Source organism: Lampetra fluviatilis, chromosome 26, assembly GCF_964198595.1.
Source record: "Lampetra fluviatilis chromosome 26, kcLamFluv1.1, whole genome shotgun sequence".
Taxonomy (NCBI): Eukaryota; Metazoa; Chordata; class Hyperoartia; order Petromyzontiformes; family Petromyzontidae; genus Lampetra; species Lampetra fluviatilis.
Genome location: NC_136300.1, coordinates 12,945,709 through 12,962,748, shown reverse-complemented (window position 1 = coordinate 12,962,748; position 17,040 = coordinate 12,945,709). Strand labels below are relative to the sequence as shown.

Here is a 17,040-nt window from a genome sequence, read left to right as displayed (position 1 = left end):
CCGCACAAAGAAGTCCTGATCCACAGCTCACCGAGTACACTCGTCAGTATATTAATGATTACTGTTCATCATCCTCCCCCTTTGCTTCTTCCCATTGATGCAATATAATTAAATAACCTCTTAATTGATTCGCTATCCTCGGCACTCAAAGGAAAACGCCAATCGGGTGGAATTTTGCATTAAGGTAAAATGACCGCAAGAGACAAAGCTTTGCGTGGACAAAGCCAATACGGGCGACAGAGGGGCCCGCGCAGCCTCGGTTCGTACGCAAAATAGCGCTGTGATTATTCAAAGAGGCAAGCATGGGGATAATCATTGTGAATGTTAGCTCGAGGACACTGAAGATATTGGTATGTCACAAAGATTAAACTTTTGAGTGCTGATCATTGTGACCACAAAAGGCGGCTTTCAATGGTTGGCAATCCACGGCCGAGCGGATCTACAAGGACGGCAGTGATGGCACTGGCGCACGCGTGCCTTGCACGCCTCACGCGTGCAGGCTCTGACATTAATGTGACATTCAGGGCTTCGACACATTTATTTCATTTGCGCAAAATTGCTCGTGCTTTTCCATACAACAATGAACTGAGACCATTTAAGGCATGTGGGTGAATATATAAAAAATAAAGTATACCAGTACAGTCGAGCAGTCGAAAATGGGAATCGAGCCAGCAAACATTACACAAACGGTGGCTGTGTCGTGCGTCTTCAGAAGCAACAACGTCTCTGCGTGGACTCGCGGCAGTGAGCGACACTGCAGTTGGTCGACCTGCTCAGCGGTTAGATTCGAGTTCGGACGCAGAGTGCACGTTCAGTGCGGTGATGCGCTGGGCATGGCGGGGCCCGTTTAAGTGAGAAATGAAAATGGGCCCCACACCCGTCCAATTTCACTCCTCGAAGTAGCGCGCGGCACCCAAGCCCTTCTGGCCGTGGGCCCCGGTCCAGTTGCACTGCCTGCGCACTCGATAGCCAGCTAAGCCCCGCTGCAGTTCCGATGTTAACGCCCGTCGCATTATTTTTTAATTAGAGAGAAATCTGTAAGGAATACCGCGACAAAGGGTAAAAACTGCAAAACGCGTTCAACCTTGCAAACAGGAGAGCCAGAGTCCTTGCGTAAACCAATCGGCAGCTTTTAAAAAAAACTTTTCGATGCCGTGTGCATTGCGCAACCCTTGAGCGCGAGTCGGGCGGCGCGCGTGCTGCCCGACGGACGCTGGAGAATGTCGCGCGCCGTTTGAAGTCGGCGCGAGCACGGCGGCGGCCAAGTCAAACAGCCCTCCCGTGGCAGCGTGCCCGCGCGGGCACGAGTGCTCTCTCCGCGCGCGAGTCGCGCAAATCGCATCGCCGTCATATTTTAGCTCCGCTCACGGCTTTGAAGGCCTCTCAAAACACAACACGTTCCCCGCACCGGAGGCACGCCAGCAATAACAAAGGAATCCGTGTCCCCGGCTTACAACAAAAATAACAATCGCGCGTCGACGCAGTGCCACCATCTATTATCAAACGTGATTAATGAAAGGAGTCATTACCCACACTTTGCTTTCGTTTTCCGTCAAATTAACAAATATTTCTAAATTGTGTTGTCAAAAATCTGACAGCGTGATCAAGCACGTCTGTTGGCAACCAATCCTGGGAGCGCCGGGTGACGAATGCTGTGATTTTTTTTTAGATTCAACGTGCGCTTAGAGACGGCGCGGAAGCCGGCGGCTGTAACTCATTCTCGCACAAACGCGGAGGGGGGGGGGGCCCGCTCATGAACGAGGTTCACGTGAGCAAATTGGGCCGTTCGTTATTGAGGGAACGTACCGGCGCACACTGCTCCCGATCGTCGGGCTAGTCCCGAATTCTGCTATTTGCTGGCTGCCTGGAAAGAGAATGTCGTGCCCAGGGATTGCGGTGAGCAGAGCCGTGCGGCCTCGTTCTAAAAACGCCCCGTGCAACATTACAAAAAACAAACGCATCTTTGAAAACCATTTCTGGATGAAGACCTCCAATCGCTGTGTCGGTGACATGAGTTGTTTAGCCATACTTCAACCATGTTAGTGAAGTACAGTTGGTGAAAAGGGCCACCCAGAACCAGTTCGGATATCGCTCGCCACTTATGTTACCCTGTGGGCTGGCAATCGGTCCTCTGTTTGGCCGTGGGCATGTAGCACAGTGCGGTAGCACTTGACGAGTCTACAGTGAGAGAGTGTGATGTGCAACGAGTCGTCATTGTCTTCTTCTTCTGCTTCTGGTGGCCGTTGCAGAACGACTTTTCGAGAGTCAGCTGTAAACCATTGAGCCAATCAGTTGCTTTGAACGGTCGAGAAAGCCAAGCAGAAATGATGAGCGAAGGCTGGAGTTGAGACGCAGTAGCTGGAGGACGCTGCGGAAACCCGCGGGAGGTGACGGCCGCTACGCTCGCTGCCAATTTTCCGACGCGGCAACCGCTCCGCACTTGCCGAAATCGTCCTCAAGCCCAAGATCATAAAAAACTAAATCATGAAAACTAAATCCAGTACAGGCACTGGGGCCATATGACCCAAGCTACAAAAAAAATGCAGATTAACAAAACACAATTATAAAAACTTAATTTAGCATGAAGTGAGACATGGGAGGAATAAAAATGAAAGTGGATTTGATAAACAATGGTTCTGTTTGCCACAGAAGGGGTGGTAATTTGCTGCCACAGCTGTGGGTCCCGCCGCGGAAAGTTCCCACCCCAGAGATTCTTCAGCCATCTCGGGAATTTTTATTGCATCGCTCTTTACATGCCGTTTAGAATTACGCAGGGGCTGCGTACAGTGAGTGAGCCACTCGCCAGCTCGCCCTCCCTCTCTCACTTTCTCTCCCTTCCCCTTGCCCAGGATTTGCATAGCTGGCCTAAATGAGTTTTTAAGAATGCGGCCTCTTCGGTGGGAAAGAGTGAGAGGAGGTTGGAGGCTGGGGGATTGGGATGTAGGGGGCAGCGGTTGGGCTGGGTGGGAGTCCGCATGCCTGTGCCAATGTGATTAATAAGCTCGCGACACTGGTGAGGGCTAAGAGAATGATGCGTTTTGACTTCTTATTGGGGAAGAAAAAAACCGCTACCAGCATGTGGTTAATTGGCCGAATTAACATATGGGTAACGTACAGCAGCGAGAGCCTCTGGCACCCACATTAAGGCACTCTCAATTGCCCCATTAAAGCTCATGGTATGGAAAAATTGTTTTTTAACATTTCCAATTAAAATCTATCAAGTTTTCTGCAGGAGACAACCACTCGTAATGAATATAAATGAGTAAACCGTTATAGGGCCAGGCGATTATATAAAACAGTGCATTTGAAGGGTCGTGTGCTATTAAAAAAATTATACGAGTTGTTCAGAAATTACAGCCGAAAACGAATAACTTTGCTTAATCACCTTGAAATTGGTAAAATCAAAATTATGCCAGCTAAGCACTGGGAGGATGCTAGACAAAAGCTTTGTTTAGCATTTTTATTCAAGCAAACAAATTATATGGAAAATTATCCTTTGGAATAAATAACGGCTTCACATCGACGATATACAACGTGTATATACTTCTTTAAACAGTGCGGAAAAAGGGATCAGGTTACAATACAGTGGCCAAATGAACGTGATGGCTCAGCGGAAGCATTGGAGGATGGCTTTGTGATCTCGGTAGATGGACGTCGCTGGCGAAAGGATTCGAAGCTCGTGACCCACAGCAGCAAATAAAAACGCGAACCGCGCCAGGTGCTCGACTGGATACGGCCCCACGTGGCAGATTTTCGGACCAAAATAGCCTCGGCAGAAATTGTGTTGCCGTTTTGCCGAATGTGGAAGCCGTGATTTTGCATCGCGCGTTTTTTTTCTGTTCGTCTGAAAGACGACGACGCTCGTGCGGCCTTGGCGGGAGTCGGCTCGGATCGAGGGAGCTCCTGCGGTCGGGGCGGACGAGATGGCGGGGGGGGGGGCAAACGCTGGCTCCACGCTCGGCGGCGCTGATTGACAGATGCCACCGCCCATCAACCCTCCGATAACAAAAGGGGATACAAAAAATTCTAAAATCTATTCCGCAGCTGCCGGGAGTTTTATTATTATTATTTTCGCGTACGCTTCCTCTGGCCTTGACTGCCGCACTAATTGACACGTTGCGAGGCGTCTGGTGCCACGTGCGGGAAAAATCCACCCCTCCAGTCATATTCCGTGTCCGCACTTCAAGCCTCGGCTTGATAGTCTGTGTGCATTCGCTGCCGCTAAATAATAAATGAAGGGCCCGGGATTTATAAGTCGGCCGCGAACCGAACGGGGCGGGATGGAAAGCGGGCGGGCGCCGTTAGGCCGCACCCTTGTGTAGGCGATGGACCCACCGGCGGGACTGCCGTGCCGGCAGGTGTTAGGATTCACAACGTCAGCGATTCGTCATCCGTGAAAAAAAATAATCGCTGTCCCTGCAATCGGGGCCACGCAGCTCGAGCGCACGTGCCACCGGGCGTCGAGTGATGGGACGTGACCAAATGTGGCTGGCTTCTCTCTGCGCACGCATACGCGCGCGCGCGTGTGCGTGTGCGTGCGTGCGCGTGCGTGTGTGTGCGCGTGCGTGTGTGTGTGTACATGTTTACCGCGGTGACCGTACCGCCGTCCGCCAGAGGCCTCGCTCACACACAGCGCTGCGCGGCCACGTAGACAGAAGAAAATAAATACAAACGAGTTGTTTTTATAAAATAAAGACGTGTCAGCACTGCCAAGTGAAAACATCAACTTAATGAGAATGGTTCCAAATTATATACTAAAAACCCATATTGTTTGGAATTAAAGTGTATATGCTTAATAGGTGGCTTCACAGCTTAATAGCAGTGCGGCCTGTCCGGGTTGCTGCTCCGCTGAATATTTCTGCACCCAGCACACCGCATCCAGTACACCTCTGCCACTGGCTGTGGCTACTTGTCAAAAGCCGAGTTCCGTCTAGCAGCGGGGCCAGAAAATATCGAGTGAGGAATTATGCTTTGGGTGGTCTTGACGTGGACTCAGAATAATGGCACGACACAGACCGCAGCAAGACTCTGCCATGTTCCACCAGAACCAGCAGCCACCCCAGAGCCACGACGAGCGCCGCCACACAGGGTTGATTTAACCACACGTGACCCAGACAGCTCCAGACATTGAAATGTCAGGTCCAGTAAAAGCCACGACACCCCCCCACCCTCCCTCAGCCCCCCTCCTCGCTATCTCCCTCCTCCACCCTCCTGACCCCACGTGCGCACGCACACACAACCCGACCCTGTCCGGCGTGGGACGCACACAGACATGCAACCACAAAACACACGAGGGTGATGCCACCACCACCGCCACCACCGCCGCCGCCGCCGCCAGCGCCGCTGCCAAGCTTCGGCAAAACCGTGGACATGGCCCCTTTGCCACCGGTGGTCAGGGTGCACACGAAGGTAATGGCAGATAGAAATTTATAGAGCGTGTCAGTCTGGGCGGCCAGTGTCGCTGGAGGCGATGCGTCGGCGGTGTGTAAATGGCAGACAAAGCGAAAGGGAGATGGGAGCACGAGGGGCAGGGAGAGCGAGCGAGGGGGCGAGCGCGGCGCGATTTGTCCACTCGTGTCCGCGCGCTATTTTGTCCGACGCCTAAACAAGTACATTAGGGAAATGAGATGGCGAACCCGGCCGTGTCCTCTTTGACGGGGAGGGGGGGGGTCGCGCTTCTCTACCACCCCCCACCACCAGCCACCCCGTGCGGTTTGGTTCCCATCCGCGGTCTGTTTATCATTGGCGGACTGTGTACATTGAGTAGGGCCTAAAACAACACGTGTATCTGTAAGCAAAGGCTGGGGGGGACCACCTACATGCAGAGGGGAGAGGCTGGAGGGGCCACGCGGAGGGGGGGGGGGGCGCACCACGAGTGTGACCCACTTTCAAATGCTTTAATAACGCCGAGTTAAAAAGCCTGGAGGAATAATTCATGAATGGTAAGGTTCGGATGCGGAAATTTTATGCTGAACACGTCAAGCCGGATCTAAATCACTTGTGATCGGCATGTTATGGGAACAACAGCTCAGCTGCGCAGGACCGATCAACTCAAATGCAACAGTAATATTTTATCAGCACTGCCACTCTGCAGCAGAGCAGTGGCTTGAAAAGCATGAATCATGCGATGTGAGACTTTCAAAAACCAGCAGCACGGGAGCGGACAGGGCGAGATGGAGTGGAATGCCGCCTTCATTACCCCTGGATTTTCATTAATATTAAAAACGGGTTAAATTAGTCTCTTTTAATGAGACTGTCAGGAAAATAACCCGGAGAGGGGGGGGGTCTGTCGATGTCAAATGTAATTTCTTGGCCTTGTCAGGCACAGTCAAACACCTTATTTTATATTTTACAAATGGTGAGGGCTGAATTCGTTTAGCCAACGTTCAATACGCCCGCACGTCGGCCGCAGTCCACGCTCACCGCTCGCAAGCGTCGTCCGGCGGAACGAGCCGGGCCCCGGCCAGTTGGCCAGTTGGCCGGGTGGGCGGGCGGGCGGTGGACCAATTACTTTTCACAAATTATCGCCCGATTTTTGCAACCCTCAGATAAGCTAAACACACACACAGGGCTCTGCGGCGGGCACCCCAGGTAACAGAAAAGTTCGGCCTAGCCGCACATTGTGTACCCCACTTCATTTAAAAGAAGAAAACTCTCGAAGTGTAACGTCCCGCTGCACGGCAAGAGCACGTGCTGTCTGTGTGTGTGTGCGTGCCCCACACAGATGTGTTTTAAAACTTTGAAACTAAAATATAAGTAGGGGTATTGTGTGCAATAGTTGGCGCACCAGCCTACCGATTCGGTGGCCCGGGGTTTGATTTCTGGTCAAGGTCCCCCCCCCCACATCGCTAACTTACATTGACGGATGTGGCGAAGTATGGCCAAACAACCTTCACCACAACCGATATGGCGAGGAGTGGCCTTCACCCAGCAGTGATTTGACAAAGGGTAATCACCAGGGGCGGTTTCTTCATTAGGGCGATTGGGCGACGCACCACCAATGTCATTCAGCCACAGAGTCACGCTAGCCGTCACTATGCCGCTGGATATAGTCCAATCAGCGTCATGTCACGTTCTGTGGAGTACCGCCTCTTTTTGGGCGATTTCACTACGGGTGAGAATCGCCCCGAGTGGCCCCATAGACTTACATTCAAAGATGTTTTTTTTCGAACGGGGGCGCTGCAATGCATTCTCTATGGCTTCCGGGAGGGCATGCACTAACGTGCTTACGTCATCATACGTGCTAACGTCATCATACGTAAGCACGTTTCATCCAACAATATAATTTATCGCCACCTAGTGGAATCTTTAATAAAATAAACTTTAGTGGTTTGTTTTAATAGTGAGTATATAAACAAACAAGATGTATTGTAAGAGTCACTTTATTTTTCATTAATATTAAAGAAGTGAAGTTGCCTTTACATGCTTAAGCTGTTAATTTATTCATTGCATGGGTGGACCTTATCCTTATCAATCATCCAGACATTTGCCCCCCCTGAGAGATTTTGTAGGAGCCGCCACTGGTAATCACTATTTATGATTACGCACCTCCGAATAGCACGGTTGGCTATGTACGGTGCGAAAGAAGTTTAACGTACATACAAACATAAAAGTCCCATTTAAACAAAATATGTGATTTAAGACTCAGTAAACCCAGAGGAGGCCCAGCACCCAATCCGATATCATTCACTGTTGAACCTGGGTCGCTGGGTTCACAGAGCAGCGCGCCAACCACTGCGAAACCAAAGCTACAGCAGACACAGGCTGTATGGGGGCAAGAGCTACTAGCGAGCACCTATGAAGGCTGGCACGGCACACGAGGGGGTGGGTGGCCAGCACCATGTCCGACCGCCTTTGTCTCCCCAGTAGCGATATTTACACACTGCACGCGGTACTCATTTGAGGCTGAGGCGACCTAGGGGAGGCCTATGACCGGTACAGATAACCGTCACTGGTGTTGACCGTGAGCAGGAATCGAACTCAGGTCGCTGGGTTCGTAGCGCAGCGTGCTAACCGCCACACACATTGTATATATATAATAATGTCAACTTGTAATGCACCGCGCAGTATTCGCTCGCTCTCGAAGAGAGAGAACGATTCAAAAGGCACGAAGCGGAGCCACAGATGAGCAGGCAGGCGGCAGCAGCAGCCAGGCGATGATCTGGCACCACCAACTGCTTAAGCTCGACAGGGGTCCTCTACATATCAAGATGGTTTCAGCCAATTAGCGAGCTTCTACAGGAAATCTGAGCACCTGGAGAAAAGTTTCATGTGGAAGGGGAGGGGGGACACTCGAACCCGTGCACAAGGAACAGAGGGGGATCAGTCCACATTTGCCAAAACGACTTCTCCTGGCAAAGCCAGGGTATGGCACCTCCTAGACGCCCGCAGGGTCAGGTTGTTCCACACCAACCCTCACAGCCTGCATAGTTCTGAATTGGAGGCATGCGCCACCACCGTAGAACAAAGACGGATTGTTATACGGCGGTGGCGGGCGGTGGTGGCGCACGCATGTAATCCGGCACTGTGGAGGCAGCGAAGGTAGTCTAATCCATCAACCCTCGGCCACCACCACCACGCACGACCACAGTGACGAGCGGAGCGTGCTCTCCGCAGGCCTCATGACCAGAGCGGCGTGATGCATGCGTGTCGGAGATGCCGGCGGCGGGGGGGGTCAACGTACCCAGGTCCTTGTCTCCGGCCTTCTGCTCCTCCAGGCTGCCATCCACGCCGAGGAACTTGTCATTTCCGGACAATTCGGCGCCACCCTCGGCCTCCTCGCCCGGCTCGCCTGCAGTCCTCGCGCACCGACACCGCGCGACCGTGAAACTCGAGAACCGCCGTTGTTCCGGCACCAAGGGAAACCCACGCGGATTACCCGGCGGATCCCAGCGGCGGACAGGGACACGGAGAACGGGAGGTGGCGGAGATGGGAGATAGGACGGGAGAGGCGGAGGATGGGAGACGCTGACGATGCGGGACACGGAGGAGAGCAGGCAAGAAGGACATGTGACGCGGGAGCGCCGCTGCCGAGGGACAAGTTTGGATGGTTGTCGTCATCGTCGTTCCGCAGGTGGCTCCAGGCGCAGGGGAAACAAAAACAAACTGACCGCTTTTCGTTTGTGAGCGTGCAGATCTCGTCTCGGCTCATCACATGCAGTCGCTCTTTCGCGCTATAAACACCACCGGAACAATCCTGACAATCATATTCACAAAATAAATAACCTGCCCCAAGACGAGATACGTCGTATGTGTCCCCGCACCCCCGCAGGGGAGCGGAAGAGGGAGCAGCCAAAACCGATGCCGCAAGTTTCTTTCGCGGTGTCCGTGGTCCCGTCTCGGCTCGTGGAGCGCTGCGACCGCGCGTGACTGGCGGCAGGGAGCCGCGGCATCCTCGCTCTCACCGGGGGGGTCGGCTTGACCCAGGCGCGGTGGATATCTGCCGATCGCCGGGAACACCGGGCAGTTTTGCCGCACACGATTTTAGATTTTTTTTATTGGGGAGGGTCATACAAAATTTACAGACTTAAATATTTATCTTGGCGCGAGACACATTACTTCGCTTGACAATTTAAATGCAATCGCGAGTTGCTTTGCTTTTTTTTTCATTTCTCGATTAACATTTCAGACGATTGACAGAAGAATCTGCCAAAGCCACTTTGACAGTCTCATATTTAAGACTTAGGCAAAAAAACTATGCAGCATTCAGCAATTTCTTTGCTGCCTTCCATAATTTCAGGTCTGAGGAAGTGGACGTGTCGTGGGAATTCCACAGGGATCGCGATGCAGCCTCTCTGTTGCTGCCGCGCTTTCTGAAAGTGAATTCTTTTCCTGCTCGTTGTCAGTCTCTCCCTATCTTCCCAGCCGGTCGGTCTCACGACACCCAAACATCTCAGAAAGAGGGGACCACATGGCAGGGTGGGTGGGGTGGTGGGAGTGGTGGGGTGGCGGCAGGGTCGGGAGGTCAACGCAATGTTCACGTGCCATATTTTTCGGAACCCTATGAAAGTGGTGGAGGGAGGGGGGCAGCTCTCTTCGCACATAACCTCCCGGGCGGGGGTCAATTACACGCGCGCACGCACGCCTGCGAGCGTGCACGCCGCCCGCGCTTGTATTTACGGCGGGCACAATATTGGCATTGTTATTTGTTTTCTTCTGGGACATGCAATCAAATGAAGAGGGGATAAATCAAGGCTTGCCTGAAAACAATCACGCCTCGTGGTAATATAAGCCGCGGGAGCCTATCGTTCAGCGCGAGAGAGCGGACGAGTACACGCAGATGGGCACGCTCGCCCACTCGCTCGCACGAGGGAAGAGCCGCCCCCCACCCCCTACCGCTCGTCCCTTTTGTAACTCAACCCCCGGAGCGCAGAGCGACAGCGGAGCAAACTTCCCACGCCGGAACGTCGTTCAACAAAGGCAGGGAAAAACTCACGGCAAGATGCGGGGGACAGGTCCGGAAAAACTAATCGGCGCTCTTTTTCGGGTTGGCAGGGCGGTTGCAATATGGTCACTGTTGAATAGGTTGAGTCCCTCCCTAATGGTTGACGGCAAACTTGATACAAAAGTTGCGTCCGTATGGGATGATTTCTACGATAGTTTATCGAGCCCCTCGCCCGGTTGCAGACGGACACAGACAACGCACAAACACTTTTAAGCTCAGGTGGAATGCAGTAAAAATAAACTAACTGCTGTTCAGTTTGCCTAAATCACGCATTAAAGGAGGTCCTGGGTTTGCTTCCCGACCGGGGCACCTTGCTGCGTGGAGTTTGTATGTTCTTCCTCTGTTCTGCGTGGGTTTTCGCCGGATTCTCCGGATTCCTCCCACAATTAAAATCACGTGCATGGTGCCACTGGTGTTGGGAAAACATTGAAATGCAGAGGGGACCCCTCCTGACAAAAAAACGAGTCTTCAGACTCGGCATGGATTTCCAGCGCAAAGACGTAATTATAGGCAGGGGTTGAACCTCAGTTGGTAAGATTGTATCAAGGTGCACTAACCATCACATCGCCACTCTCCACACACGCATGACGCAATCACCAAGACTCCCAATATAGCCTCCATGTAGAATGTTGGGGCAAAATGCTGTGAGCAAGCATTTGTTTAGAAGGCCAACACGGCGCCGCCCTTTCTGAAAGTGATGTGGGCAGCCCCACGCTTAGCCGCCTTTACCTAGTAAAATAAAAAATTGTTTAGTTTAGTCCGTCACCCCATGCTGATGATTACGTGTGACACAAAGTACTCAATTAAGACCGAGTCCGCCTAGGGGAGCCTCAGACCAGTTCGGATATCACTCGCCACCAGTGTTAGCCGTGGCCAGAAATTGAACCCGGGTCACCGGGTTAACAGCGCAGTTCGCCAATCACTGCATCACCGCCACAACAAAACACACGCGCACGCGCGCAACGCGTACAAACAAACTCACGTGCACAAATACACTCGCACGTGCAACATCACACGCACGCGCACACACACACGTGTGGCTCTTCCCGTGTCCCGTGCGAGTGTGTGTGGGCGTCGGAGAGGTTAGGGGTCATTCGCTGGGGGTGAGCATGGAAGGAGGAGGTGGTGGGGGCAGGCATCCTGCACGGCGGGAGGGGAGCGCGCGGTTTGTCATAATTCACCGGCGCATTCCGCGCTGTCAGCCGCCGCGCGGGGGCACAGCGGAGGTGGCCGCGAACGCAACGGCGTGCCCTCTCACAAAACGAGACTAGCGCTGGCGCTCCCCCGCCGGGCCGAGCTAATCGCTGGTGCCAAGTCACGGCGCTCCGCCGGACGCCGGTGGCCAATGCCACCGTCCGCCGTCAGGAACTTTACGAGGCTGGACTCCGTTTCCTTTGACGTCTACATTAAAGCCAGGTGGGGAGAGAAAATATTATGGGTGGAAAGGGTTTCGCAGCGGTGCTAATGTTTCTTTTAGGCCTCCTAATTACGTAATTGCCGTACTAATCCCGCTCGTTTTGTCATAATATGCCACGGCCGGCGTTTAACGTATAAACATTGCTACCCCGCGTGCCAAAAAAAAAAAAGAGGGGAGACTAAGAAAATTACGCAAGCAATCGGGAGAAAAATCTGTTATGTGGTTGGCAAAATAAAAAAATTGAACAGAATGTTCATTATGCTCATAAAATATGATTTTTATTTTCACAGTTTAAACTGACCACGGCCGATTGAATTGTGCTGGCTCAGCGCCTTGGCTGGCCTCCCACTTGCTGCTTGTGTCCCAATGGACGGGCAATACAAGGGATTCTTTCCCTCCCCCCCCCATCCCCCTCCTCCGCTGATTCCTGCCCGTCCCAGCTGAGACTTCTACTAATCACAGATTCCAAGTAGAGAAAGAGACCAGTCAAGGGACAAAAGACGAACCATTTTAGGCCGGCCCCGCCACTCCGGTCTCGGCGAGCCCTTTCGCAAGCCTTGCCTGCCGCTCACGTGCACGGTGACAGTTGCTGGCTATCAGCCGCAAACACCGACACACACCAAAACCATTAGGCCTCCCCAGCGCCGCCACCGCTGCTGCATTTCGTCGGAGATTAACAGAGTCCTTCAGCTTAAAAGGCTGGCCCTTGACACCACAAGGTCTGAACCAGATGTGAGTCTGGTGTGCACACTATTAAACTCGAGAGGCGCACCCCCCGCACCCCCAAAGCTCACGCTCGCCCTCGCCCTCCCCCGAGCCTTGCAGACAGATGTACGAACAAAATATTCGTGTAGCGCGATCGGCCCGTTGCCGAGCGCCAACGAGGCTGCGCGTTGCACCCACCAGGGCCAGACCCCCTTCTTATGCGGGAATGGTAATCTCATAATTGGTGCCTACTTTCTACGCGCACACTCGCCCGGGGGCAGGGAAAACCGTTTGGGAATAAAATCTCAAACACATTTTGTTTATGGTGAAATTCACGTAGAAGGCGCGCGCCCGCGTTTAGCTGAAAGTTTGGAGGCGGCGGCGGCTTTGGCCTCCGGGGGGAGGGGGGCGGGTGGGAGGCGGGGGGGCCCCGCGCGCATCGAGAGCCCTTTTACCTTGTGCACCGGCGCTCGGATCGATAGGCGACATTCTTCCCCGCTAACAGGCCTGCAATGTGCGCAGTCCCGGCCCCGGGAAGGGCCGTCGCTGCCGCCACACGCGCGGCCGCATTATTTATTTATTTGGTTTCTTTTCTCCGTTTTTTTTTCTCACCCGGCCAAAAAAAAAGCCCTTTCTTTTTCTTCTTCCCCCGTCACCGCCAATCTGCCACCCGCAACGTGACAGGAGGAAGAGCCAACATGGCAAGCAGCCTCCATTAGTGTGAAACAACAGCCCCCCTCCCCCCCACCTTTATATATTTCTTTTTTTCTCCCCTTTACACAAATGTGTATTGCTCATAAAGCGTTATCGATCTACGTCCGGGCCTAAAAATCTGAATATAACCTCAAGCTGTTTGACCCTTTAATGGCTGTGTCTTCTGTAATCTGGACGGGTGTCACCGCCAATTCTGCCCTTATTTATCCGTCCTTAAATACCAAATGCTCAAGTGCTGCGCTGGTGGCAGTAAATGGTTCGGCGGCTCATTCGCGTTTCATTTGACAGTGGGGATTGCGTTTTTTTTCTGGCCAAAAACGTTCGGTAAGCGTGCTGGCGGCTCACGCGGGTGCTGAGCAAATGTAATCAAGCGTTAGCAAAACTGTAAATCCTGCCCTTATTTTTCCCAACGCAAAAAAAAGTGTAAATTGCGCACGAATCCAAAATACATTTCTCATTCTCCCGATCCTCTCAACGTAACAGATCTCTCCTCCTCCGAGGTGGCTTATGGGCCACGGGGGCCTCTGTACTGTCACCAGAAGCAACAGCGTGCAAATTCCAGGCTCTGCTGCTGCGCTCGTGTGCGATAATATTCATTCGCTACCTGCTGCGAAACCCTTCAATCCTTTTCTTTTTAAATAGGGCAGAGAGAAAAAAAAATTTGACAAAAAAAAATGCCACCTCAATTTGTATCTGTCAGCGCTTTGGAAAATGGAAAGAGAAGTCATTTCAGCTGGCCATTTTTCATTCCATTAGAGCTAATTGACAGTAGTTACCAGGCGGATTAGGCGAGAGCAGTGAAGGTCGCACGGCGAGGATGACAGGCGGGGTTTTATTGAGTTTTTGTTGAGATGCGCCAAACCACACGCACATGCGCGCGCACGAGCACGCGGTGGCAATCCCGCACACTCACGGATGCGCGCCATCACAATCGTGTGCTCTCGCGGACGCACGGTCACACAGATTCACAAATCACAAATCCCACACAATCACAATCATTCGCGAACAACTGCAACCACAAAGACACAAACGCACTTCACGCAAGGGCGCTAACAGGTTATTCAGGGATGCACAATCATGTGTCACTCGCAAAAATACTAATTACGTGCACACAAACATGCTCGAAGATGCGCAAATGCTTGTCGTGCACACACACAAACAAAACAAAGACAAAAATCCCCCATATAGCCTTAACAGACTTTTGGGGCAAGTGTTCTTAGCGAGCACCTATGAAGACTAGAACGGCACACATGGCCAACATCACGCACGGCCGCACTAGGTACTCATTTGCAGCTGAGTCGACCTAGGGGAGGCCCAGGACCGGTTCAGATAATCGTTCCTGGTGTTGGCAGTGAGCGGGGATCAAACTCGGGTAACTGGGTTCGTATTGCAGTGCGCTAACCGCTACACACATACACACACTTATGACTATGCACTCACAGGTGCATCATTCCATACTCTCCCACACATGGACACATTCGCACGTACACACACGCACGTACACACACGTGCATTCACTGGCTCATATGGATATGAAACACGCACAAGCGTGCACGGGCAAGCGCGCGCGTGCACGCCAGTGTGTAAACCCCTGATCGTCCGCGCGCTGAACAATGCCGCTGTCTCGCACAATCAGTGCATGTGTGACAGGGCCCGCGCAACTCCCCAGGCGGCAATCGCAGGCATCGCAACTTTTCACGAAAATAAATAAGTTACGAAAATAATATATGTCTGTGTGTGTGCGTGGGGATGCTTAATATGAAATATAACGCAATCGTACAGAACAAGCAGCTACGTGGCGATAGGCCACCAACGAACCACGTATGGGGGCCGTCTCTCCATGCCGCTCGCCGTAGCCGCCCTGGCCCCGACCCCGAGTTGGCGCCTGCCGCCACACACCCCAGTCTTCTCTTCGCTCGCGCGGGAACCAAACGAGATGTACCCCACGAGCTTCCGCGCCATCCAGGCCCCATTGTGCCTAAACGCCATTTGCCCGTGCGGCGGGCGCCGCAAGGCGGCCGTACGGCGGGGGAAAAAGCGTTTGGAGACACTCGCTGCCGACGGAACTACGAACGTCGCTCCGGACGAGCCGTCGCGCCATGCGCGCGACCGCTTCGCTCGCTCGCAGCGGAAAAGGAACTGACGGCACGATGCTCGGCCTTCGCTGCGTCCGGCGTCGGGGCACGGACCACGGGGCGGCCAACGCTCCTCGCTTTTTCTGTTCAAGACCGCGCGTGCCGCACCCGGCAAAGCGATATTGTTACGTGAATCGCGGCGCCGTGCACGGCTACGAGATTGTCAGTCCGTTTTAGAGTGCGAGCGAGGGGACCCGGCGAGCCGAGCCGCCGATCCCGGTGGTCATATCGGTCAGCCGCGACAAAGCGCCGCTTGCCTGGCTGTTGGTCACCCTCGACATGGGCGAGCGTGGAAGGCAGCGGGGAACTCTCCCGTCCTGAAGTCGGGTGGTGGCCCCATGCCCGGGATACAGCTGCCTTGCACGGCCACTCGGTGGCATGGCTACACGGGGTACAGGCGGTGCAACTGCACCAACACACTCGTGCTCTTTGGTTCTTTCGGTAAAGTCACGTAGGTATAAAATAAAATAAATTAAATCACACTCGTGGGCCAAGGCGCCGGGTTACAGAGAATGGTACTGGGCGAGTTGGGAGGCTTCCGTGCAATGCCACCGCAGCCGCACCTCCAACTGGCCTGCCGTGCACGGCCGCCCCTGCAGCGAGTGGACGAGGGTTACCACTTCTCAGCTACAACTACAGGAGGCGTACCGTGGGGCAGAAGAAGATCTCACAAAAGCAGAAGAGGGAAGAAACTACACGTGGATGCGTCGTCTTGCGTGCAGCGAGTCCGACATCCAACGGGAAGACCTAACCACAGATGGTGTGAGACTAGCCAGGGCAGATTTACGGCTCTCTGTGCGAGTTGATATAAGAGCAAATGGTGGGAGACTATCAGGTCCGATGTTGGAGGTCACGGCGTGTCTCCTGTGCAGCAGCTGTAGGATCTGGTGGAAGGTGGCACGTGTTGGTAGCGAGGTGCGGTGGTGGCATCGACGCCTTGAGCCGCGATGATTTCTAGATCTTCCGAGTGGTGTATTTTTGTTATTATCGTACTTGTTATTATTCCGCAATAATAACAAAAACATGGGGACGTTTTTTTATGTCCCGGGAAGAGTGACAGATTTCCGAGGATGGCTGCCCCCTCCTCCTCCTCCACCTCCTCGTTCTGGCAAAACCGGGACAGGTGGCAACCCTCCGAGCAACACGAGGGATTGAACATGGCAGCACCGTCGTCACTCGGGCGACGGCGCCCGACGTGGCTGCCAGGACGGGGAACCCCCCCCCCCAAAACAAAGATCCGATCTCCGCTCACCTCTTGTCATCTCGCTCGGCCTGCCTGTGCTCGTCAAGTGTTCATCGCGACGCAATATAAACATCTGAAGGAGTTCCGTGGAGTGGTGTTTAATTGTGTTGGGACTGATACTTGTTAACCTAAACCCCGCAGCTTCTAAAGTATCACAACTATCGTAATTACATGTTGAAAACTATCATCATTAGCAGCAGCAGCCATGATCGATCCACTGCTGTACGAAAGCCTCCCCAAGCCGTGGCCACCTCTAACAGTTGTGACAATCTACACCTTCCAGTGTGTATTTGTCTTTGGGGGTTAAGTGATTAGCGGTATATGTCAGCACACGATGCAATTGCATATTTACAAAGTTCTTTATGCTCTGGCTTGTGTCCCT

General features: G+C 53.2%; 1 protein-coding gene across 15 annotated transcripts in view; it reads right to left on the bottom strand.

The window, feature by feature from the left end:
* ZFHX3 (zinc finger homeobox 3) overlaps positions 1-17,040 on the bottom strand; it is a 325,534-nt gene that overhangs the window by 20,369 nt on the left and 288,125 nt on the right. For all 15 annotated transcript variants that reach the window (XM_078868818.1, XM_078868814.1, XM_078868816.1 and 12 more), the window contains one exon: positions 8,684-8,791. In XM_078868818.1, the coding sequence (XP_078724944.1) occupies positions 8,684-8,791 (108 nt within the window). The remainder of the gene's footprint in view (positions 1-8,683; positions 8,792-17,040) is intronic.